The sequence below is a fragment of the Cololabis saira genome, chromosome 14 (genome assembly GCF_033807715.1).
Source record: "Cololabis saira isolate AMF1-May2022 chromosome 14, fColSai1.1, whole genome shotgun sequence".
NCBI classification, from domain to species: Eukaryota; Metazoa; Chordata; class Actinopteri; order Beloniformes; family Belonidae; genus Cololabis; species Cololabis saira.
The window spans coordinates 20,767,904-20,794,103 of record NC_084600.1 but is presented as its reverse complement, the minus strand read 5'-3'; the positions used below and the strand labels follow the sequence as shown (position 1 = coordinate 20,794,103).

General features: G+C 39.1%; 1 protein-coding gene across 3 annotated transcripts in view; it reads right to left on the bottom strand.

The window, feature by feature from the left end:
• specc1 (sperm antigen with calponin homology and coiled-coil domains 1) overlaps positions 1-26,200 on the bottom strand; it is an 83,571-nt gene that overhangs the window by 33,775 nt on the left and 23,596 nt on the right. For 2 of the 3 annotated variants that reach the window (XM_061740086.1, XM_061740087.1), the window contains exons 4-8: positions 8,056-9,614; positions 7,109-7,316; positions 5,490-5,563; positions 3,824-3,999; positions 23-186 (exon numbers count right to left, since the gene is read on the bottom strand). In XM_061740086.1, coding sequence (XP_061596070.1) covers positions 23-186; positions 3,824-3,999; positions 5,490-5,563; positions 7,109-7,316; positions 8,056-9,614 — 2,181 coding nt within the window. Of the gene's footprint in view, positions 1-22; positions 187-3,823; positions 4,000-5,489; positions 5,564-7,108; positions 7,317-8,055; positions 9,615-22,474; positions 22,902-26,200 lie in introns of those variants that run through there. The other variant, XM_061740089.1, reaches the window with a different exon arrangement.

The window sequence follows — 26,200 nt, the reverse complement described above, 5'->3', positions numbered from 1 at the left end:
TGTTCAGGTGCTCGGTGCTCACTTTGTCCAACAGTGTCAAAGGACTTAATGAGGGATTTCACAGTAGCTCCAGGCTCTGAGTTGGCTTCTCCGCTGGGGTCGGTGGGTGTGGTGGGGATCATGGAAATGCCACACCAGTGACTGTTGTTATCGGAGTCGGACACTCGCGCCTCATCACCCAGGGACCTGGCAGACACAATGAACAGGGTTGCTGTATAGACACACACAAAACATGGAACTGATGGGAAGGTCTGTCAAGATAACGTGACCCAGTGATCAGACTGTCAAAGGCCTTCCTTTAGTACTTATCTTGTGGGATGAGCTGCTGATCAATTAGAACGTATTTTAAAACTTGGACTTTGCTCAGTTTATGGACAGCATCAGGTGATATAAGTTTGAAGTAGAGAAATCCCAATAGCTGATAACCAGCTGGAGCTGGACCTAAATTTAGAAACAAAATCTTAGCAATCAGATCATGACGACACTTTTAACTCACTGTCCACTGTGAATATTGGATTCGAAGCTACAGAGTGAGTGCCTCGTAATCAGTAATGAAGAAGACGCCGTGATAAAGAATTCCTCGATTCACCTCTGGAGAAAAGAATACATAGACTGAGAGAGAACTGGTGAAGTTTCATTTATTCATTAATCCAATGAACAGCACTCAAAGACTTGTGTAATCATTCACAGGCATAAAACTCATCAAGTCTTTCTTGACACAATAAATTAACAGATTTTTTGTTTTTTCCACCAAATAAAATGACTTCTCACGGTGCTTTGTCATCTTTTTCTATATAATACTTTTTAATGCATCCAAATGTTAAAAGTTTGAGCATCTGCACCTTATTTTCTGGGTGAGTAATATGGCTTTAAATCTGATTATAAGTAGAACCTCATATTATACAACCATACATCTCTGTCCTACTACACTATGCAGTATTCTGTATGGATCAAGTTAAAACATGAAAGTAATCCACTGTGTGATACATGATGACACAGAATTTGAGTGTGATACAAAAATTGATACTGAATAAATAAATTAACCTGTTAACAGTATGATACACGCACATGGAACAATTATCAGGACTTTGAATTACCCCCTCGGGTTAAGATAGAACGTTTGTTTGGTTATTCAGCTAAATGGTAGAATTATATTTACGCAAGAAAAAAAAATCCCTCAATTTGACAGTCGTTCTTTCAGAAAAAATATATATTTCAATATAACAGTGATATAGTCTTTTTAAACTATGACTTAAAATGGACAATAGAAATGTTTGTTTGTTTTTTAGGAGAGTCCTGAGGTATGTTCTCATTTTTTTTCTAACCTTTAATATTGGCAGTATAATACATAAAATACCTGAAAATCATAAACACCTAGAACATAAAAAACAGACAAAAAGAAACAGAGTCCATATGTATGCTTGTTAAACATTGTACAGTTAATTGTGTGTTTCATGGCGCCATCTGCTGGCTAAAAATTCAACTGCAACTACAATTGCAGCCCGAGGACCAAAGTTCTTAAAATAAAGCAGAGTCTGTGTGTAAATATCAAGTTTTAAGATAAACAAACAGAGGTCAAAGTGGCAGTAATTTCCTTCATACAGAAACATTAAAGAACAAACCAGACTTCCGATTCTACTGTGTGGATTTTGGATTTTCTAATTGTACAAGTTCATCATTATTAGAGCAGAGTATCAGGAACCCTCGGCTTTGCTACTGGTAAAAAAATCACCAGTAATTTTTCATATTTCCTGCCGTTTTATCTCATGGTATTCCTGGGAAAATGTCCTGTTTTTTCTATTTGGTGAAAGGCACGAAGCACATTATAAAAAGAGGTTTCAAACATGTAGTATTCAAACAATACAAGATAATTACAGAATAAACACAGAGTACATTCACTGAAAAATAAAAATACAGTATTCTTATTCAAAATACTCCAAAATGTTAAGACATGTCGAAAAATTAAAACCATGTCTTGAGACTTTCTTTGTATGATGCAGACACACTGCACAGTGATTCACAATGAAACTGGTTTTCCACATTGCATTTTGAGTTACATACTAAGTGCAACAATAACACTGTCTTGTCATGATGCTGAGGTGAGGGTATTTCTCTAGTGCCCTTCGACTGCCGTCTTGGAATCAAAGGTGGCTCCGGTGCTTATTCTGAAAAGAAAAAGTATAGAAAAGTTAAATTACAGGATACAACGACATGAAACAGATTTTAAATAAATGAGCTTGGATTTCTACTTAACAATGTTATTCTGGAAGCCAAACCTTTGGGCATCATTAAAACTCTGCTCCATGCATACCTCATAGGATTAATACAGTCACTCATACTGTTATGTCAAATCACCCTGTGATGAAGACCCTGAGGAAATGTATCTGTATATGAGACAAAGCATGAGTTCAATCCAGTCATGCTCGTGCAGCCCTTCCTCCTTTTTAATTAAAAAGCAGGAGGATTATTCATCCAATGAACAGCAGGTGGCACCAGATACATATATTTGGACTACAGATTTTAAGAGCCAGAAAAAGCAAATCAAAAAGGTATAATATAGTCCTAAAGGTGCAATCAGCCAGGATATGAAACACAGACAGAGTCAGACAGGCTGAAGCAACATAAAGCCAAACACAGACAGGAAGGTGGGTGAGCAGCAGCAGCACACAGGGTAGGGAGAGCAGGCTGGCTGGAGACTCACCTGGACTTTACATAGGGAGGGCTTGTCAGAGGGACATCTTTGACAGAGTCATCACAGGGAGCTGATGGAGGTAGGGAGCGGACGCAGCATAACAGCTAATCTTGGGGAAAGTTTGGCGATTTAGACATGGTCTAAGACCACTACTGTAACTAAATATTGCGGGTCATCTGAACAAAAGAAACTTGGTTTTAAACCAAATATTCATGCTTTTTAGATTCTCAAACTGCTCACACACAATGTTTGTGCGTTGACAGAAGTCTAAATTATTTAGAAATCTGCTTGGTTAAAGGATATATCATGGTTAGCCCCAAAAGATAAAGTTTTTTATGTAGCAAATCTTATCAACCTTTGCCACAAAAGTATTTGACCTGGCATGATAATGAAATTAGACAAAACCATCAAAACACTATGGCATTTGCATATTTAACACACTTATATACTTACACACAAATCAATGAAATGCTCAATAAACATGCCAATCATAATATTGCATGGCAAACGGTCCAACACTGTAGTACATAAAACCTTCAACAGCATGACATATTGGTGTGGAATACTTTTTCTAACATATTTGGATTGAAGCAGAATCTGTAATTAAAGCAGATCTGCCAGGAAGTCTGCTTTCATCTCTGCTAATGTGTCAAATCCACTTGATTGACATTTGATTATTACTGTAGGCTGATGGTACCTGCCGAAGAAGGAAAAGGAGGGGGCAGCAGCTTAAAGGAGTAGAATACATAGAGGAAAATATTGCAGGAAACTGCTTTCATTGACCAACAGAGTCTGCCAAATCCCAGGACCCTGAACTCTCAAACTCAGAGGATTTAATTGTTGGAGATACCAAAATATCAGCTGAATAATATTTACACAAAGTGCCATCATCCAATGCCAGATAGGAAATTTGGCCATCTATTAAGCAAGGCTTAACACAGGCTTTATTGTTGGGGCCATATTATGGCTTTAAAACAGCACTTGGAGGAGATATGGCAAGACTCTGGCAGGTACCTCATATCCTCAGCTGTTCAGAGCGAAAGGAACTGCAGCCTGATGCTTAACAAAGGGAGGTGGAGGAGGTGGGTGGGTGTAACATACTAAAAATGTGGATCATGGTGGCAACAATACCTGACTCCCTGTAAGGCCTCAAGGTCTGCAGATAGCTTTGCACTGCGGCCCTGCTCCTCCTGTAGCTGCCTCCTGAGTGTACGCAGCTCCTGCTGAGCTTCCACTTTGATATCGTTGGCAACCACCACTGCTGTCTGGAGGTCTGCCTGAAACCGACGCCATTCCTCCTTGTCATCCTAAATACATAAACACATGGATTGAGAGAGGTGGATACATACATAGAGTCATACAGGTTCATTCAATGTGAAAGAAAAAAAAGGAATAATAAAAACACCCATGGTTTAGTTGGGTGTATCCAGTAATCAGTCCTAAAATGAAGCGTGGAAAGTAGATGAAGTAAATCCTATCAAATTATATATGATTTTTCCATAGCTTCACTGGAGACATTAGGTAAACATTTACTTTAAACAAACACATAGCAAAAGAATCATTGCTCTATCACAGTTCAACCCTCATAAAATGTACATATTATACCATGTTACCATACCAGGCTAATGCTTCTTTCCAACACAATGTCACATGTAGATCACTGATCCATCCATTCAAGAAACAGAGGCTTTCACCAAACATATCAATTCAGTGAATAACATTTTGACTACGGAGGATGTAAAAATCAAGAAAAATCCTTTTTTGGACTGTGCTATGCACACGGAGGTGGATGGAGGTCTCAACACTTCTGCGCTGGAAACCCACACACACGGACCAATATTTTTTTTCACGCCACCCACAGGAACATAAACCGTCTGTAACTCGGAAATCAACACCACGAGGCTGAGACTATTCCCACTAAGACAGAGAAAAAAGAAAAGGAAGAAAAACTCATCAAGAAAGCACTTCAGACCTGTGCTTACCCAACCTGGGCCTTTGTCAAAATAGCTAAGAAATCTGGGAGAGACCCAACAGCATTGAACAGAGGACAAGAAAAACAGGCACACAAATACTGTCATGCCATATGTGGCAGGAGCATCTAACTAAACTGGATCTTCTCCAAAAACAATAGTCTGGTGAACTTCAAACCTAACAACACTGAAAAACTAGTTCAACGACAAAACAGCCAAGCAAATATTGAGTATTGTATATCCAGTCCTAATCACAAAAGGCATGATTGACCCCTAACCCCTGACATGCTCTACGGGCAGTCAATGCATTCTGGAAAAAATAAATCCTTTAAAGCTGAAGTAGAATAATATCTAGGTCCACTTTACGTCGTAGGTGAAGTGATTTGACTTATCCTTATCCTTTTTTTTTAGAAAAAAAGATTTAAAAGCTATTTTTAGTCTCTTTTTAATACGTCGGCTTCCACTGAAATATATAAATGATTGGAAAGAGAAAAATGCTCCAAGATCTTTGCACTCATTCTGAAAATCAAGGTCCAGATCAAGTCCAGATAATTCAGAAACACAGAATGTTGATAATGTCTGTTTAAAAGTCAAATGTCAAACAATACCACAGAGAATAATCCGTGACTGCTCACATACACAAAGCTGCTTATCGGACATGTTTTAAAATGCGACCTCAACAGTGCTCAGTGGAAACAGCAAAAGGTCATTTTGGAAAGATGACAAGGAAAACTGGGGCCTGTGGCATCAGTGCACTCTGTAACCCAAATGTCAGACTTACTAGGGCAAGAAACTTTAAAGAACTGTATATAAAAAGGACCTCTTACCTTCATCTGTCTATTTAAAACTTTTACTTGTCGATCTGCTTCAGTCTTTTGCTCCTCCAGCTTTTTGACAAGATCTGTAACAACAAATGTGTCCCATGAGAACTCCTAACCAAGAGTCAAACAAGATTCTCACAGTAGTCACCAGGAGATGCTCAGCTTTCTTTACAGTGGAGATAAATGCTAACTTTTACAACAGGATTCCTTAATAACAAAACAAACAAACAAAAAACAACAACAAATAACTAACAATTACTGTAATACAATAGTTATGTACCCTGATCCAAATCAGTTGGTAAAAATACAGGGTCTCCAGCCATAAACATCTGTCCACTTCAGTGATGGCACCTTAGGGGCAGATGTACTATAATATGGATATATACAATAATGTAATGTACTACTGCATTGACTAAAATTACCCCTGGACCTGCAGTAATTCTTAAATTACACCCCGACATCTGTATTTAGTTCCTCAAAATAACACTGGATAAGTGAAGTCTGTGTTTTGCCGTAATTCACGGACATTGACACTGGAAGTGACGTTGAGGCCTTGCATTTTATTTAACAAATACTTTTTATTTAACAATCTCAATGAATATTGAGTTAAAAGCATCTGATCAGGCACTCAAGAGTTAGATTTCAGTGAATCCGGAGCTTTTGTTGAAGCCCTAAAGGTTTTGTCAGTGAGGCTTAGCCACACATGTCGCTATCTCATTGTCGTTCTTCTGCTGATCAGGATTTCTTGTTTCAAACGTTTCTGTGTGAATCTTAAAAAAGAAAATATTGACGGTGGCCAAACTAATTGTAAACACAGGTCGCACACATGACGCTGGTGAGTTTCTGGTGCATAATGTGACGTTCTGAAGCTTAAATCTCCGTTTTCCTCCGTTTTCCTCTGTTTAGACGCAAACGTGAAAACAGAGTTTTTGAAAATCTCCACTTTGGCCGGAGTTTTCAGAAATGATCGTTTTTGGGGGCTTTGAGCTGCGTTTTCGTGTAAACGAACGGCCAAAACGCATGAAAACGCCTCCGTTTTTGCTCCGTGTAAACGGGGCCTTAATGTTGATTAATTTCTGTACATTTATCATCTAAATATGTCAGATCAATACACTATACTGGGTGGATATAGGCTGAAGTAATATAATATCATACTATGTACCACAATTGCCAAAATTACACCAGGATAGACGCAGAAAAGGTGATGAGAGGAATGTTTTAAAAAAGATTGCGGCAATCGGATGGGATTACACTTATCTCACGACCTCAGTGTCTGGTGGAATACGGTGGAAATAGCGTGAAATTGCAGTGGAATTTCTACTTTATAAATCACAGACATGGCGCATTCAGATGGGATCAAAATCACAGACGTCCTGTGTGATTATTACAAACCACCGCAGGTCCCCAGATAGTTTTAATCCTGTGCAAATGGAACATAAAACTGTGCAGAGGTATGTTTTTTTTTCTAATTTTTCTAATATTTTGTCACCCATTCCTAAAGACAGGCAAAGTATTTTAAATAACTTAAGATTCATTTCTTCTAACTTTCATTAAAGAGCACCAGTAAAGACTTCAGACAGCAGTAAAGAACTGAACAAGTACTGATTTCCCAGTGATGTACATACTCTCCATGTCCAGGACAGCTTGGTTGGTGTGGCAATTGACAGCCCTCTGCTGCTCGACCTGGTCCTCCAGCTCAAAGATAGTCTCCTTCAGCTCCTTCACCTGGTTCTCCGCCTGTAAACTAGCTTCCTCCAGGGAAGTCACTCGGCTACTCAGTTCCTGTTCCCTCTTTTCGGCCACCTCCTGGACCTGCTGGTATTTGACTTCCATCTGTGTATAAAAACCCGTATATGAATGAGAAGATTTTAGTAGAGAAATCGGTAAAAACATAGAAGCAGGGTTTTCCATGTGATAGTAACAGGCTGTTGAAACACTTAAAAACTTTAGTGGTTTGTGGCATTTACTGTATAATTTGTACTTTTTCTCTACTTCACATTACACGTCTTAATTGCTCAAAGTATCGGAGCTAAGGTTAGTGTAGTATACTGATTGCTGTTATGAGAAATTACTGAAAGGCAGATATCTGAGTGGATAAACAAAGAAAATGATGTTGTTATTGTGGGTATTTTCGGACTTATGCCACATGTCTGCAATATATTAGGATGTTTATGAGTGAAGTTAAGGAGTGGCCTCCTTCTCATATCCATGTGGCATGAAAGTATGTGGATGAAAAGCATGACTCAGTGGTTCACACACTTGTCCAACGCCCGTCTAGTGCCACTTCGGTCACTGCCCAGATGAGATTACTTCACTAAGCTGATGGAGACACACCTCACTAACAACATGCCTCAGTCTCGGGTGTTTGTGATGTTGTACGGTAAAACCAAAGTGACACCGGAGGTCTTATAAGGAGGAACATATGAGAACAGTTTATGAGTTCATGTGGCGTATGATCACATCCACATTAAAGAATCACATCGCACCACTTTAGGCATGAGCCCAGGTTTCACTATTGTGAAGTATGTGGAAGAAATAATCAGTCAAAATATCGCTTCAAAACATAACTTACCTTGGCCACTTTAGCTTGCACTTGCTCAGTCTCAGCTTGGGCCTGAAGGAGCTCCTGTCTCAGCTCCGTCAGCTTCACCTCCAGCTTGTCCCTCTCGGCGTGGGCTGCTTTCAGCAAATTCTGCAACTCAGTGCTGTCGCTGGCACTTTGCATGGCCTTCAGCTCACCCACCTTTTGCTTCTCAATGTCCACCTGTGCCTTCAGCCTACTGTTTTCCAGCCTGACAGAATCTGCTATTGTCCTTTGCTCTTCTGCATCTTGTGATGCTTGACCTCTATTCTCCTGTTCTCTGTCCAGCTGGGCCTGCAACCTGTCCACCTCGTCTCTGAGGCAGCAGACCTGACCTTGGGCCCCCTGGTGTTCCTCCTCTAGCGCGCGTAGGCTCCCTGTCAGCTGTTGCTGGATGTCCACCAGTTTCTCACGTTCAAATCGAGAGCTGTCCACCAGCTCCGCATACCTCTGCTCAACCTCAGCGAGTCGAGGCCCTTGGCTACCCAGTTCTTCCTCCCTCTGGGCCTGAACCTGAGCTTGCTCCTGAAGTCTGAGAGCAAAAGTTTCATTCTTTTGGGCCAACACTTCCACTCGCTCTCTCTGCTGTTGAAGTGAACTCTGTAGGAGGCGTTTGTCCTCCGCCAGACGCTCGTTCTCAGCAGTCAGTTCTTGTACAACCTGCTGCTGGTCAGCCAGCTCCTGCAGCGTTGCCTGAAGTTCCTCTGCCGTGCTGTGATGGCTCTCCTCCATCTTGTGAATTTGTTCTGTTAGGATCTGCACTGACACACCTTGACCCTCAGTGTAGTTCACTGCCCCTGCTGCAACAGATTCCCCACTGAAACCACTGGTCCCCGATTCTGAGCATGATGGGATTTTCTCAAATTCTGAGGAGTCAGGGGATGATGACTCCTTGGAAACGTTAGAGCTGGAGGAAACTGATGTTTTAATCGGGCTGGCAGTAGAAGCGAGACTGTCTTGTTGGGTGGCTGAGTCTGAGGGCAGGCCATTCACTAAAGGTTTCAAAGGGCTGCTTGTGTTCGGACTAGAGAGTGAAGAAGCTTCCAGACAAAGCAGCTTTTCCTTTAGAGCCTGGTTCTCCTCCCTAAGACCTGCCAACTCTCTCTGAAACTTCCCATTTTTCTCCCTAAGCTCCGCAACTAGCATGAGGGCCTCTGCCACCTGTTCCTGTTCATGGTCAGTTACAGGGTCTTGGTGTGAGACAGAGTTTGACGACGGTAAGGAGGCAGCAGCGGAGGCTTTACCCTTATAGCGCTGCAACTCCATCTTGAGATTGTTGATCTCCAAGTCTTTAGCTTTCCCGTCAGCCAGCAGCTCTTTCACTTGACTCTCCAGAAGCCCCTTTTCCTGGCCGTCCGCATCTGCCCGGGACTTGGCTGAACTACGCGTCTGCTTCACCAGGGTGGAGAGGCTGGAGGTGCTGGCACTGGAAACAATTCTCTTAGTAGAAGAGGTCCTCAGTTGATCCCTGGCAGAGAAGCGGTCTCTTGTGATGGCAGATGGGATTTCTCTAGGAGCAGGGATTCCAGACTTCTTCGTTGTTTGTGCACCTGCAGCAAAAAAAGGACACAAGGAGAGGTTTTGTTTTCTGTTTTCACTGCAGAGACGCTGTAACAGACGACCTCCTAAATGTTTCTCTTTTTTTATCGCCGTCTTAAACATCAGTTTAACAATTTATGAAAGTATCTCTTTTAAGTCAAAGTCTTAAATTGCTGAGATTAAGTACAAATGACAAACACAATATTAAACAGAGCATGACCATATTCCCCAAAGAGCACTTTCTCATATGCAAATGGTTTATTTTATTCAACTAATGCTTTCACTTAAAGCATTTGCTTTCTGTTTGAAGTGATTGCTTGTTCCAAAACTCTGAGATAACAGAGCTCTGCCCCTTTTTTTGGACCTTCGTGAGTAAAATATGTAATTTATTGATGGTTCAGAGGAGAGAGAGCAGGTGGAGTGGCTTAAAGATGTTCCTATGAACAAAGTTGAAAAGACAATGGCTGAAAGGTATTTTGTATTTGAATTAGTATTTTGTCCGCTACATGCCATAGACATTTCATCAAGAACTCAGTAACCTGTTAACATTTGGAGAAAATTGCACAATATGTCTGTTTTAAGATTCCCTTTGAGTGCAAACATGTTACCAGAGGCAACACAAGTCAGACTTCAGGTTCTTAATTAGCAGCTTGTATTTTAAAGATAAACATGCCCTCAGAATCAGCATTGAACAAACATTTGACTCAAAATGAAGGTTAATAGAATAAGTATACAGCCACATGGGGGCCATGCATTCGTTGACATGATGCAATCACACAAATTGAATAGAGTGTTTCACATTTAAACTTGTGTTATTCAGCAATGTATGCCATTCGCATATTGTTATCTGTTTAGACAACAGCACATCTGCCTGGCACTGTACATTGTTGTCTGCAGCCATTCATGTATGCAGCAGAGCTTAACTTTGGCATTTCAAAAGGCATCAATGTGGGCTGCTGGCATGAGGCTTTTCCAGACCCTTCTCAAAAATGATGAGTATTTACTGATGCCCGGCATTAGCTGGATGCTGCCTGAAAACGCTGTATTGTTTGTTTTCAGATCATCAGCAAACAGAAACACAGACACAAGAGAGTTGCTTGTTTCAAAGGATGACAAAGGTCCCTGTGCACGTGGAGCATTCAGGGACAAAGCAGCTTAAGCAGTGCACGGACAAAGACAACGCTGTGTCTCTCACATGCATACATCATTATCAAAGCCACAGAGCAATGGCCAGACAGACAGCCTGTGTCAGGAGATAGACAGCCCATCCTGATCAACACGTGCACACTTAGAGCAAAAAACACACACGACCCACAAACAAATGCCCCAGTTTGGAATGGAAATCCTGTTTCCCTGTGGAGTACTCTGCCATTGATAGGCACTTTGCACAGACTATCCCCTTATTGAGTAAGCCAGCAGCTGTGGCAGGAGCTGCCAATGCAATTTCTGGGGTACAAAGCTGTTTAACATTCCTACGGCGATAGGCAGAGGTTGAAGAAGTGACAGACCTTGGGGGGAGAGACGTCAACCATGTACATCAAAAATCAAACAGATTTAAGACCAGAACTATTCTTTTAAAGAAAATATTTTTTTCCCCCTGGTACAGTAAATACTGAACATTCACAACTGAAAGATAATCAGGGTCAGTAAAAAATAAGAACAGTAATAGTGATACTCTCTACTTCATCCAATTACAGTGAATACACTACTGCATTTTACAAATATCTATAGCCACATATATACAGAGTAAACATACACAGTCACGTTTGTCTGTGATTAACAGGGGCAGGAATATGGATGACAGAATGAGGACAGTATGTTCTAAATTATGTACAGACTTCTGGAAGATGTGAAAGCTAAATATGCACCTATAATAAGTGAGTACTGTGCACTACAGAAAGCAAAAGAAATGTAAAAGACACTTAATGGCTCATGCCAATTTTAAGGGTACTGCTGAGTGGATATCAATAAAGACGGGGGTAAACAGGTTCTCATTTAATAGAGTGTGATGTGATTAAGCTTGTGCCAGTTCTACTGAGAGTGAGTGACACCATGAGGGGGACTGCATTCATTTGATATCCCTCTCCTCTGGTTTTGTACTGATTTTAATGAATGAAGCATTCTGACCAAATCATATTTCAATCAGTGACCACTCTAAACATGATTTCAAAGAACTCCTTCAAGTGCTCAAACAAACATCTAAATGCCAGAAATCTGTACAGCTGGTAAGTATATAGCAGAACATTATGTATACAGACATAGACAAATTCGTTGATACCCTTCCATGTAAAAAAAAAGAAAAGAAAAATACATTTTTATTTCTATAGCACTTTTCCCAGATAAAAATCACAAAATGATTTACAATAAAATGCAGAGTAAACTAAAATGAAATGACTTAAAACACAAAGGCTAAGATGATTTGGAGGCTATTCAACTGAATGTAGTATGCAATAAAACAAATGAAAATGGCAAGAAAAATGACGATATCCTTAACTTAATATTTTGTTGGACAGCCTTAAGCAGCAATCACTGCCAACGAAGCAAACAGCTTGGAGAATGCACTATATTTTTCATGTGTTTCCAAACATGTTCAGCAGAATTACAATGCGAGCTCATAAACGCCATCTAAAAACAGTCATACGTTTTCTTGGATGCTTATAGCTGTGCGTTTGGGTCGTTATCCTGTTGGAAAACCCGTGACCTGAGGCCAAGGCTGAGCTTGCTGACACTGAGCAGTATGCTTTGCTACCATGTTATACCTTGTTAGCATTGAGACCTTATTGTGACGTGCAGTATTCGAGTTGTAAAAAGAAATCAGGGGGGATGGTGGATTTTATTATATGGGGACAGATAATTTGTGCTGAATACAAATAATATAATATATTACAAATAATAGCAGTGACCAAAACACCTGCAGAAATACTGCAGGAATGACATAGCAGCAGTTAAAAGCAGCCTTCTGTAAGCTTTACATATCCACTGGGCTTACATCAAATACATCAAAACACAACAATAAAAAACAGTTTTCTGAACTTATCAATATGACTCTGTCCTTCACAGGATAAGTAAAATGGATCACTGCAAAAACTCAAAATCTTAACAAGAATATTTGTCTTATTTCTAATTAAAATGTCTAATTTTAGTAAGAAAAATCTCATTACACTTAAAACAAGACTCATCACTGGAAAAAAACAACAATTTTCACTTGTTTCAAGTAGATTTTGACTTGAAATAAGTAGAAAAAACAAGATTTTTTTGCTTGTAATAAGAAGATAAATCTTGTCCCACTGGAAGATTTTCCTACCTATTTAAAGTGAAAATTTTTATTGAAACATGTGAAAATTGTCAAATACGGTAAATTATTTTTCTGGTGATGACTAAATGTTGAAATAGCAGTAAAACCACATTCATTGATGAAATGATATAAGGGATGGAAAGGGGGGATGGCATTTTTACAGGGGGGATGGTTTGGACCGTTTTTATTTCAGGGGGGATGCCATCCCCCCTCATCCTCCCTCAACTCGAGTACTGGTGACGTGAATAGATTCAAGGCAGACCCCCAAAATACAACCAAACATCCTCTTTGCTTTACAGATATGGTATTCCTTCCTATGAAAGCTTAATTTTTCCATCTGTGAAATTAAAACTCATGTGCACTGCCCAGAAGCTTCATTTCTGTCTCATCAGTCAAAAGCCTAATTCTCTCGTAAACGCTCTGGCTTGTTAACATGCATTTTAACAAATCCAAGCCTGGATTTTTTTATACTGCTAAAAATGAAGCTCTCCTGTTTCTACTTGTATGGAGCTCATTGTTGTTTAAAAGGTAAAGGACGGAGTGTTCAGAGAACATCTTGACCTTGGAGTTGAACATAAATGTCTGTATATTTCTATTGGATCTTTATCTTCCATCTGCTGTATGTTTCTGACTAAGCTGAGGTTGTATTTTCTCTTGCAGACATGTCCAGGGAGATTGGATACAGTCCCTTGTCTTCTAATATTTCTAGTTTTCTTCAGAAACCAAACTGCTTGGAGATGGTCTTAACATGCTCTTAGCATGTTACATGCTGGTAACATGCTCTTCTATGATTGCCTCTCTGAGCCTCTCAGATAACTCTCTCCTTTGTTTACTTATGTCCATGTTCAGAGTGGCAGTGTGTCCTGGTTGAGCAGGATATCCTAACTTTTATTGTGCAAATACAACTCATTTATTAACTTAATTTGATCTTTGTTCTATTTCAGGGGTCCCCGAGAGCCGGAGTCCTGCATGTTTAGATGTTTCCCTGCATCATCACACCTGATTCTAATGGTCCTCATTAGCTTATCATCAAGGTCTGGATAACTGTTGGTGATACAGCTATTTGTATCACGGTGTGCTGAAGCAGGGAAACATCTAAAACATGCAGGACTTTAGCTCTCAAGGATGAGGGATGGCCACCCCTATTCTAGTTATTTATGTTTCCGTATCATCTATCACTTATTTCAGTGAATGCTAAATATACGTTTGTAAAGGTTGTACTGAACTTTGGTCACCTCAGGTGAACTAACTTGAATGTGATGATGTGTACACAATATTACTTTTTTAAACCCTGGGTAGATTCACTTAAGATTAAGAAATTAAAAAATGAGAATATACTATTTAAGGTTAAAGAAATAGTTGAGAAAACTGCAGTACTGTAATGGTATTATATTCATAGTTTTATGGGTAAATTAATTCCCACACTGACGGCATGGAGTGAAATATCCTTTTTATTCAATCACTTTTCATTGGGACTAAAGCGTTGCTTAAATTAGTTATAAGGGTTCAAAAATAACTCGTCAGCTTGTTGTCAAGACAACAGCTTCTTCAAAAGTTTATTTAATTTTCACATCCTAAAATGTCCATATTTTTTGCCAGACATTCAATATGTTTTTATCATTATAATTATAAATGTTAAACATACAGAAATAAAAAAGACTTAACAATGTGGGTGGATTAAATGAGAAAAGCTTTTAAAAGTTGAAATTTCCATTTAGGAGACAACTGTTCTTTTTTTGGATGAATCTAGATATTATCATGCATAACAATGGTTTATCTACTGCCCATCCAAGTTATATTTATTTTAGTGAAAAAGAAAGTCACTCAAAGGTCACTCAATCTCACGAAATGTACATGACATAAAAGTTATCTGACAAGATTTGTGGGTGTGAAGATTTTATGAAGTTGAATAAATGTAATTCGGACTTTGAGGTTGTACTCAAGACACACACATTAGAAAATGAAATGCTGGTACAGTGAAACTAATCAGAGCTGAACAATCCAAGAACAAGTTATTTCCCCGTTAGTTTAGTCTTGATTTAGTGCTGTTTTCGATGTAGGCCAGCTCAGATCCAGGACCATTTATGGCTACCTCTAAGTAGCACTTAATCTGTGAAAATAGAGGAAAGGGAAGTTGAATGGCTCACAGAGGAGCATTCCTCCATTACAAAGGAATAAATCCACATTCAGTCCAAGCAGACCAGCTCTAAGTGATAGCAGGATACAAACGTTGTGAAACAGCATCTTTGAAGGAAAGGAACAGAGGGTTTACTGATGAAAGAGCATATTGTTAGTGTTTTCTCTCTGCTCAAACACTAAATAACATATTAAACACCCATTTGTTAATTATAAGTGTGGACGTTTTAATGTTGTTTTAAATCTATAATATTCAAACAGTAACATAAAAAGGACTTACTGTCACTAAAAAGACTGACCACGTGCAACGATTGTGCTGTTTGTATGAGGTAATTAGGCAAATGAAATACAAAACCCAACTTCCAGTAATTCAAAGGCAATTATTTATTTCAGGAGAAGTCCTCTCCTTGATCACAGTAATGCACTGTGCAGGCCTCTGTCTTACTAATGAAGATAAGCTTTCAAATCACAGTAGGAAGTGTGTGCCTGGACATAGTCCAGCACCAGCCGGATAACTGCAGCCAGTGTGCCAGTCAGCCAAAAGGTGACAGAGTGCATTGTGAGCAAAGTGCACATAGACTTCAATTTATGGAACTGGAGACTAATGGGTGAGGAGTCGTGATGAATTAAGGACTGCAGGTGGTCGAGTGTCATAGTTCTGGCACCTGGAATGACGCATTTGCAGCGTCAGGATAGCAAAGAGGCTTTGTAAGGAAACCTCTCTCTGCCACTCCTTCCTTTCCTTTCCAAAGTTCCTGGAAATATAATGTGCTGTTTTTCAGTAAGATGGGCATGAAAAGGACGGACAGAAAACATAGCCTGTGCTTCTGGCCTTCCTGTTGTCCAAGTGACAGGGCATGAAACAGGCATGCCTCGCTGGCATTCCTTTCCTCTTACAGTGAGGAAAGGAAGATAGACAGAACCAAAGCTCCATGACTACAACAGTAGAGGTTAGTCCAGATCAACTGTGTCAGAAGACCTCAAATGAGCCACTGAGAACCATTTAACAATTACTTTCTGAAGATTAACGTTCTTTTCTTCCTACACACAACTGAAGAAAAATAAATTCAAGAAACAAATGACAGAATTTGTAAAGATATAATTTGATGTGTATGAAAGATGTTGCAAAAGTTCACAAAGGTTTAAATGTCTACTCTTTACTCTTGGGGATGGCATTACATTTAAGGTGATAAGTGAGAAAATAGATATAACACCCATGGCCAATTGGATTCCACATGCAGAAGACTAAGTGTAGTATTAATCACAGTAATGTAGCAGTACTGTATTATTATACTTCGAAGATGTGCTGAAATGCTGTCTTAAACAGAGGCTTAAGGAGAGACTACGAGGAGGAATCTAAATGACTGAATTTGGGATGAGTGGATCATAGGGCCATGAAGGAAAACTTGAGCTAACTCTTGGTAATTCATTGGTATGAGTCTGGTGGTGATGTGACTTTGATATAAACAAACCAATATCCGTAAGTTTCAATTTGTTCCCAGATTATTCCCAAACAATAGTTTTAGATGCAATTTTACAGAAATAATACACACGATCCATGTCACAACAGTAGTCAATGATTTTCCCATCATTTCAACCTATATTTAACTGAAATTATTACAAAGGCAATTTATAGGAACAAATGCACAGAGGCAACAAAAAAAATATATTGAATGGTATTTTTTACAACTAATTATTATTTCAAAGGTGGAAATGTTGAGGAGTTCACCATCCTGTGAAAGACAATCATTTGGGAATGTCAATATTTGAAGTACAAAATAATATTAAATGGCAGGCATTCTGGAGAAATCTCTATAGACAAGGCTGAAGGCCAAAAATCAATATTCACAGATACTAAAGAGGAGGCACTAAATTGATAATGTATCACTTTTTTAAATTATTGTTTCTCACTCATATCAAATAATAACTGGAAAGATTTTTGCTAGCAAAACTGTCTCCTGAATTTTTAAATGCTTACAAACAGTTACAGTTATCGACTCCCTTTGGAATGCGTTGCTAGCATCTTATTCAAAATCATTTACTAGCCAGTAAATGTCCCACTTTTAGTCTGAGGTCATTATGACTCTTCTCAGCAGGGAGTATGTTAATCAAATGAGCCAAATCTGCCCAGGAAAACCTTCTCCCCGCCTTTAAAAAAAAAAAAAAAAGAGACATACAGTATTCACGACAGCTGTGGTTTGTACAGTATGCAACACAGCATGAAAGTGCATTAATGACAGCATTTTTAACAAAGCATTGTTCTGGTGATCCACTTCACCTTCATTGCTTACAGACCAAGGCCCTAAAGAAGTATTCTAGACATTTCAAATCCCAACCAACTGAGGGAAATTTTCTTCATGCTCCACCTACTGTATAAACCAGTTTAACAAAGGACTCACTGAAGGAATAATAATATGCTATTTACATAATTGCAGGTTTATAGGATCAGCATGTGTGATGGGTAACAAGTTGTAATAACTACTGGGAAACAGAACTTTAAGCTTCTGAGAATTTCCTTGCTGGCTTTATAACTTCAAAATGAATTTTACAAATCGTTGAATTCATTAGGCTTCCTTGATTTGCTTTCCGAGTGTGACCACAAGAAGGAATAGATTAAAAAACATAATCCATGGGAGGATTAAACAGAAAAAGTGGGATTTGCATGTAGAACAAAAAAAAAGAGAAGAAAACATCATGCCGTAATCTCAAAATACTTTGTTGTACTATGACAATCTGAGGCAATCTACTGTGCATCATTAATCAACATTGTGTGTGTGTGTGTGTGTGTGTGTGTGTGTGTGTGTGTGTGTGTGGGGGGGGGGGGGGGGGGGGGGGGGGGGGGGGGGGGCATATGATTAAATACCAGATGAGAATAGGCTGGAAATGAAAAGAGCTTCGACAAGCTGATCCAAAACAAAACTCAAAATCCACAACTTTAAAAAAAAAAAAAACCTTAAATAAATAAATAAGCTAATTCTTTAAACACAACACCTCAGAAAAACCACTCACATCAAAGCCGTAGATCAAACAGACAAAAGATGAAACTTAATACAATTATAGCTGCTCGAACAGCTCAAAGATTTGTTAAGATTTTAAATAACATGATGAACCTTCATCTGAAGGAGATACATCGTCATTTTCTTAAGTTTTACTGAATTATCTTTTACATGCTTTGGTCAAAAACACTACAGAGATACAGTCTCTCTTCTCAGCCCTGTTTTACAGTTCTGTTCATAGCAGCCCTTTTTTATTAACCGCCACAGTAATTATGATACAAGTCTCTACAAAGAGTCATTGTAGAGGTTAATTGCTGTGAGCAGTGTATATATGTATACGCAGGGGTGCACACAAGCCGGGACTCGAGGGCTAGTCTACTGCATGTTTTAGATGTTTCCCTGTCTTCAACACACCTGATTCTAATCACTGGTCATCATCAACATGTCATCAAGGTTTACACAACTCTGTTGGTGACACAGCCTTATCTATCAGGGTTGTGTTGAGGCAGGGAAACATCTAACACGTGCAGTAGACTGGCCCTCGAGTCCCGGCTTGTGTGCACCCCTGTGTATACGTATACATACATACATATCTTCCAGAGGGTGTGCCTTGTTTTAACATGCAAATTACGCTCAGGATTTCCGAAGGCATATTCAGTGAGAAAACAATACCTAACCTGACTGCTTACAGTATTAAACACAACATACTGAGAGAAAAATAATTTCCAGAAGCAGAACACACATGTCCCTTTTCTTCAGACAGCTGGTAGTAATCCCTATTAGCTAGGAAGTTCTTGTTGCAAGTACTTATGCGATCATTCGCTTCAGAAAAAATTCTCCTACCCAACCTTTAATAGCAAAGAATAAAAGCAAGAAGAGAAGTGTTTCACTCCCCACCTGTGAGGTTCAGCAAATACAGTATGATGTGAAGTTGTAGTGCAGATACAGAAAGGGAAGTTTGGTAAGTTATACACCGAGGTGAATCTGTGACACACAGTAAGAGAACCCTAAAATTCTTGTCGTTTCATAGAACAACACATTTAAAGACCCAGTAGCCCCAAAGAAATTCACAGGGAGGCTTTTCTTTCTTACTCATGTAGTGTTTGAGTTGATTATCATGTATGCTCTCAAGCAAAAAAAATACTTTCACAATATGCCCCTTCAGAAAGTAGAAGTGAAAAGTTCTTATCTTTACATTTTTACCTTTTGGGACTTGCATCACAATCTGCAGCCTACTAGTAGTTACAAAGAAGTCAAAGCCAGCAAGCGCTCCAGTTCAACTGTGAGTGATCATTACCTTCCATGACTGAAAGGAAGGAAAACTGTAGATGTCACCTAGTGTTCCTTGCTTTACTCTAAGAAAGCGTTAATGGTCTGATCTTTCTTTTAAAAGAATTTTCTGAATGGAAAACCAGTCCTGGATAACAGACGAGAGGATAAACATTCACAGAAAAGTTAGGATTTACAGTCTTAAACTAATTATGAACCTCAGCCTGCAGCTGACTTATGCACAGACCACTTCAGGACAAGTTTGATTTACTATATACTGAGCACACAATTGCAGGCTTAGTTAATCTACCATGAAATGAGGAACTTTCATAAGCTGAGGCACGAACCCTACGATGTATCAACTTTGATGTCCAGGCAATAGTCTCCATTACACAAACAGGACATTTAAACAGCAAATGCCTCACTCAGCAAACACAAGGCCGCTGTATTTACTGTACCAACTTCCATAGAAAGAATGACTGATGTCACTTCCTCCTAGTGTCCCGGCTATCAGATGTTGGACAAATCCCTGTGTTACGTCAATTTCCTCCAACGTGGTACTGAGATGACACGTGTCTTTGTCTTTCCACATTCTTTGTCTTATTACTCACTATGGTGTGGAAGTCTGCACTTAATGGCAGAAGTAACCCATCTACAGTACCTGCATTCTTGGGTGCTCTACTGTTAGCTGTGATCTCTTTTTCTGTGCTGTTGTTGCAACAATGTCCCTTTTGAAAAAACAAATATATTCAAGTATCTGTGAGGAAGAGAAAGCCAAATGTCACTGCTTGTCTGAAGGGAGGCCAAGCTGAGGGAGGTTTATGTGTGAAGCATGGAAACTACCTTACTAAAAAGAGGAAATGTAAAACTTTATCCTATGAATACAAGAAAAAAATACTTTACGCCACTCAATCTATAGGGATTTAATGATATAAACACATCTTTAATACATGGTGTCTCTAAAATGGAAATTGGTTTTTGAACTAATCATCATTAACCCAGTTAATTTTGCTTAACTACTGATAAATAAATTTGGATGTAAAGGACAACGTTGATCTAACAACAAAACATCAACGATTACATTAATATCACCCTGCCACCTACTTTAAAACTTTTTGGCAGCATCTTAAGACATGACTACAACGTCCAAGAATCCCAGTCAAGTTTTCACAGAAACCACAGGCGTCTGAATTTTCCCATTTTTGACCATGTTAGAGTCAAAACAATGATTCCGACGTCACGATGCAAAATATTTGTTCTTTTCTTTTAATCCTGTACCTAAATGGGTATGACTGAGTTATAGCCCTAAAAATAGCTCCACTGTTATTGGACTATATTTGACCAACAATTCATCAAAAGCCAACAACCTGCCATCCATTGGCTCTGGTCTTGCAGTGCGAAGAAAGAAAGCTTGGTGGAGTAGCTGTCAGCGTTCTTTGATTCAGATAACGACTAGCTTATCATTACTGCAGACAGCTTATTCCTAAGGCTTCCACTTCACAGATAACACCATCAATCAAATCCAAATGAGTTCCTCCTGTTCCCACGTTTCTCTTCCTACTTTCAGCAACAGATCAGTTCTTCTACTTTCCAGCCATCAAGGCTCATGAATATAATCTGTTAATGTCACAAAGTGACATTAACAGATTTTATAGAATTTGTCTTTTAGAGCATTAAAAAAACCATTTCACTTAAAGGTTTAAGAACGAACAAAAAAAAGAATCAGTATTTTCATTATATTACCGCAAGAGAAAAAAAAAGAACTTTAATGTCAAAAATTGGCATAATCGCCCCAGAAAATAGGAAGAGTAAGCATTATGCAATCTATTTTCATTTACTATACTAGTTCATTTGCGATAACAGAGAGATGATTTGCAAAAGAAATATGTAGCAGAGCTTTTCATTTCATCACTGAGGTCCATGTGGGAGGCTAGGCTTACGATTGTGGAGTATAGTAACAACTGAAGTTGAGAGAAACAGAAATAATTTTCAGAGACAACACAATTGATTTTATAGCAAACCCTAGGATGACTCATTTGATATTTAGCTACATATATTTCCTTACACTACCTCCGAATGCTATTCTCATACTTTCTTTGTACCATGAGTATCTAAAATCAAATGCCTACATTGTGCTTTGTAAACAGAGAGCAATTAGTTAGATGATTCTTTTTGATTGAGTGTACAGTCATTTTCTCTCCAGTAAATAATTCATAGCACTGTATTGTAGGAGAGTGTGCATACAGAAGAAACTGGGTCTTAATCTTGTTGTGCATGCAACAGCCTGCAATAACCCCCTTCCATTCTGAGGGTACTGTGATCTATTTTCAAGCAACACTCGGCATGGCTATAAAATGTTGCAATTTAACACATACCTTTGATAAAACCCTGTTTGCATTTGCTTCCTTGGCAAGCAAGCAGGATTTGGTGGATTTGGTGAATTCAGTTATTTTTCACAGATTTCATTCAGATGCACATGCCAGTATCACACGGTAGCATAAACACAATGAGATGCATTAAGAGTAGAAACACATTACATTCATCAAGCAAGTGCCATTCTGTGTCACAGAAATTAGAGGAGGTTACAAAGATTTTGGGAAGGCTTGCCTCTCGATAATTGTGAAGCTGCTTCTGAATGCAGTTCAAAGGGACTGAAAAATGGAAATCTTGAAGAGCTCTGGGCGGTGGAAGTGGAAGCAGAAGGATGCGAGTGTGAGACTGATGATAGCATCTCCTCTGGCAGGTTTCCTCACGTTTACAGTCAGGCAAATCCCACTCAGCACTTTCTCACGGCTGATGCGTAACATTAAGTGAAAACATAGTTGTAGACCTGTGCTGACTGAAAATAGTAATACCACACATTATCGAAATCCATACCGAGCCACACAGAAACTGTGCTTGCAGCAACCATTACGAAAAACTCTCTTATAACCATTAGGCAGCTACTATGACTCTAGGGCACAGTCATTTGCTTTTTTTGTCACGCATCTTGTCATTAGTCATTAACCAGGACTCATCTGTCAACTGTGTACTCACACATGACATGACAGGAGATTAGCTCATATCTATTGTTTTCTAAATGTAGGTTTTTGTTATTCGCATGACCAGAGAAAGAGAAAAACAGACACAAAGAAAACAGTGATGTTGAAGAAAAACCACAACACAAGAACCAGACCTGACTCTGCTTCCTCCTGTCTCCCTGTCTGGTTCCCCATGTTGGTCCGCACCGCGACTCCCACACCGGAGCAGATTAATTCAAGAATCCGTGACTACTGGGGAGAGGTGTGTGTGTGTGTGTCGGTGTCAGGACGGCCGTCTCTCTTCAGCACCCACAATCACCACTGGTCAGTCACATGTAGACGAATCCATGAAAGATGTAAAATTCCTCTTGTTCTTCCTTCCTTCAGATATTCGGTTCTTCTCTCCCCGTCAACCCAGGATTGTGTAAGTGCGTGCGGGAATGAGAAGGCAGGTTTTGTGCCTTGTCAGTAAGTGATGTGAGTGTGTGTATGTGTGTGAATGTGTGTGAGTGTGCTTGTCCTCCAGGATGGTGACAGTATGTCACACTGGCAGGCGGCTGGCCAGGCAGCGTTGTGTGCACTTCATTATTGCTGTGATGACTGGAATCAGCTCAGAGGAGGAGTGGCTTTCTGGGCCACACACACAAATACACTAACACTCCTCCCACTGCTGCCAGCGAGCTCACCCTCACCAATACCAGCTAAACAATGGTGAGATGATCCACCCCTCTCACTGTTACAGAAAAGACAAGTGTTATACAGCGAAGGGGTGGAGAGAGGACAAAAGCAAAAGAAGTATTTTTAATTTTGGCAAGCAGTAACAAGGAATCTAACCTTAATTTTCAGTTGAACTTCTAGCCATAGTTTGTTATGACTTTTTCAACTGAAACAAGATAGCAATTTCTCATAAGAAGTCCTAATTAATGAAGTAAGGAGATGTTTGTCTGGGGTTCAGAGCCTCGGGCTTTAACTTTGATTTCCCTTATAGCAGAACAGGGAACAATAGTATGAGTGTGTATGTGGTTGCTTGTATGAATATGAGGGGTGGTGTGCTACATTTGGTGTAACTGTGTAGTGCATATAAGATAAAGGCTCAGTTTTACTCTTCTATGTTTCACAATATATGCAATGTGTTAAATATTAATGGTAGTTGGAGATTCATGTAGAAAAAACACATTTGAGGAGATCTTCACATTTTCAGTTGTATTAAATTATTTGTGTGCACATGTAGCCATAAAAAAAAAAAAAAAAATCACCAAAACTAGGCATAATGCTAACACTAATGACCTAAAAATAGATATGATTTCTTTTACAGGCCAGAATTATCCATATGCCACTGTACACACCCAAACACAAGACAGAATGATCATACACTTAGTAACAATGTCAATGTTTTTTCCATCTTTCCCATCTGTACATTTGTGGAAGACGGAAAACTTACTCACTTAAAAGACACAAGTATGCCTGAAATGTGTTTATCACAAATTCACCTTAAAGTACGGTAAATGTATCATGAATGTTTCAAAAGCCATTTGTGACACAAATAAGCCCTGATATTTTTAATAGGAAGAGCATAAGCAGAGTTTGCAGCGTATCTCCTGAATTTTCAGTGCTGAATTGATCTATAAAATAAGCAATACGCAGTATAAATAAGTAAAAAGCCTTAACAGATATAGAAGTATTTTTTGTTGAATATTTATTTGAATCAAAGAAAAAAATGTAGCCAAATAAACCAATACAGATGAAAGTAAATGAATAAATTAAACAGAATTGCAAGAAAAGCTGCTCATGGCTTCTATAACAGCCTTTTCACTGTTATACGAGCTCCTTTGTAAAGTTTTACTCCTCTCACATTCTTAATATTCTCCTCTTTCTTCATCTTTCAGCATCACATCCTCCTTGGTAAACAAACAGCCTCTAATCCATCTAAGAATGTTCTTCTCACCACAGGACGCCAGTCTTTGTGGATCCAACAGGCCTATTTCAAGATCTGGCAAGACCATTTCTCTCTGTCCTGCGTCTCTCAGAGACTTGTTGGGGTCACAAGCTGCTCAAGACTAAAATTTAAAGATTCATGACAAAACCCCGGTTAAAAAGGACCAGCTGTATTGAGATACAGTGCTAATTCTGGTATTCGAGGCATGCCATTCAGATGCTCTGCAATGAGTAGGAGTAAAGCTTTTCCCACAAATAACCCATTTTATACTATGTATAGGATTATGGTAGGCAATTAGCTATAAATCAAGGATATTATACCGATAGTATTCCAAAATGTAAAGGCTTAAACTGGGCAAAACAGGAGATGAAAGTGGTAGAGGTGAAGATAAATTTGCAAGCATGTTTTTCATGTCCATGTGTTCGTGCAAGCATGAATACTAACTTCATGACTGTGAGTGAATCTTTTTGCCATGTCTGAGTGCCTATGCAGACTGGGGTGTCTCAGTGGACTGAAACACATTTGATTAATTTATCCGGCAGACATACGCGACTCAAGGACATTATCTCTCTCTTCCTCAGCCTCCCAAACACTGATATACAAAAGGCAGTCAGCGCCCTGCTGGTAACACATGCTACTGCAATGTCTGGTGTCTGGGTTTTGAACAGTAATATTTGCAGTAAACCTTAGTTTCCATGCTTTCCTGATCTTGAACTAATATCATGCAGAAATGTTCCTTTTTTTCTGACTGTGGATGGGTATATCAGCAAATGATACAGGGGAGTCTTTACAGGTTCTGGGAAACCCAGAACAAAAGGTTTCACCTAAAATCAACTGACTTTACTGTTTCGAATGGCTGAATATTTAAATAAAATATTACTACTGTAGAAAAATGCTGAAACAGAGCAACTGAATATGAACAACACCATGAATCTTCATGGATAAAAAATGTAATTCAGTCATTTAAGAAGATCAAACATCCAAATGACTCCTTGAAGAATGTCTTTGTTCAATCACAAACACACTAATGATCAGAGTGAAAGCATTGATTAAGCCGAGGTTAAGGAAATCACACATCAATGAAAAGCCCATTTAGACATTTATGTCCTGCAGTCATCCCCACCAGGCTTGTTATTTAAAGAACAGGGAACTTTCATGTCCTTCTGTCTCTTCTCCTTACATGCTCCACAGGGACCCCTCCCTGAGTGAAAGCTTTACTGAATTATTGATGGAGTGTTTTAAATAAGTCATCAGGCTGAGGACAGGTTTTAACCCGTTGCCTTGACAGCATGTTCGAGTTTGTAAAACGCCAACTGGGATAGGAACAACACCCTATTAGTAAAAATAACAGTTTTAACTCATTAGCACAGCATGCTGTGAGGGGAGGCAGGGACAGGACCAGACTGTCTTTTTTTTTGGTAGCATGATTTTGCTTATCGTTTTATAATATAGCCATCAAATACAGCACATCGGTCATAACAGCTTGGAAATGAACAGAAATTGATGAAACTGATAGAAACTGTTTCATCAATTGAAACTAGAAACTGCAACATGAATTTAACAGTAATAATATTCAAAAGAAGTTAAGGCAGATCTGACTGACCTTTACAATGAACAAATTTGCCACAATGATGTAAAATAGAACACTCCACCTACTATCAAACAAATTACTCCTTTCTTTTTCAATAACCTTTCCCATGTATAAGCATTATCTCAGGCAAACAAAGTACTTACGGTTTAAGTAAGAAAATAAATGATGAATCTTTGGAACTACAGTCCTTGCTGTAGGACTGTCGTTATATAGTAAATATATAATATACTGGCTGCTGCAGGAAAATGGAATGCGCCTTACTCATGTGAAAATGATGCTGAATTGCTGAATCATCTTTCCTTCTCCATGCATCAAGAGTTGGTTTTTAACCATTCAGTAATATTGTTATGCAAT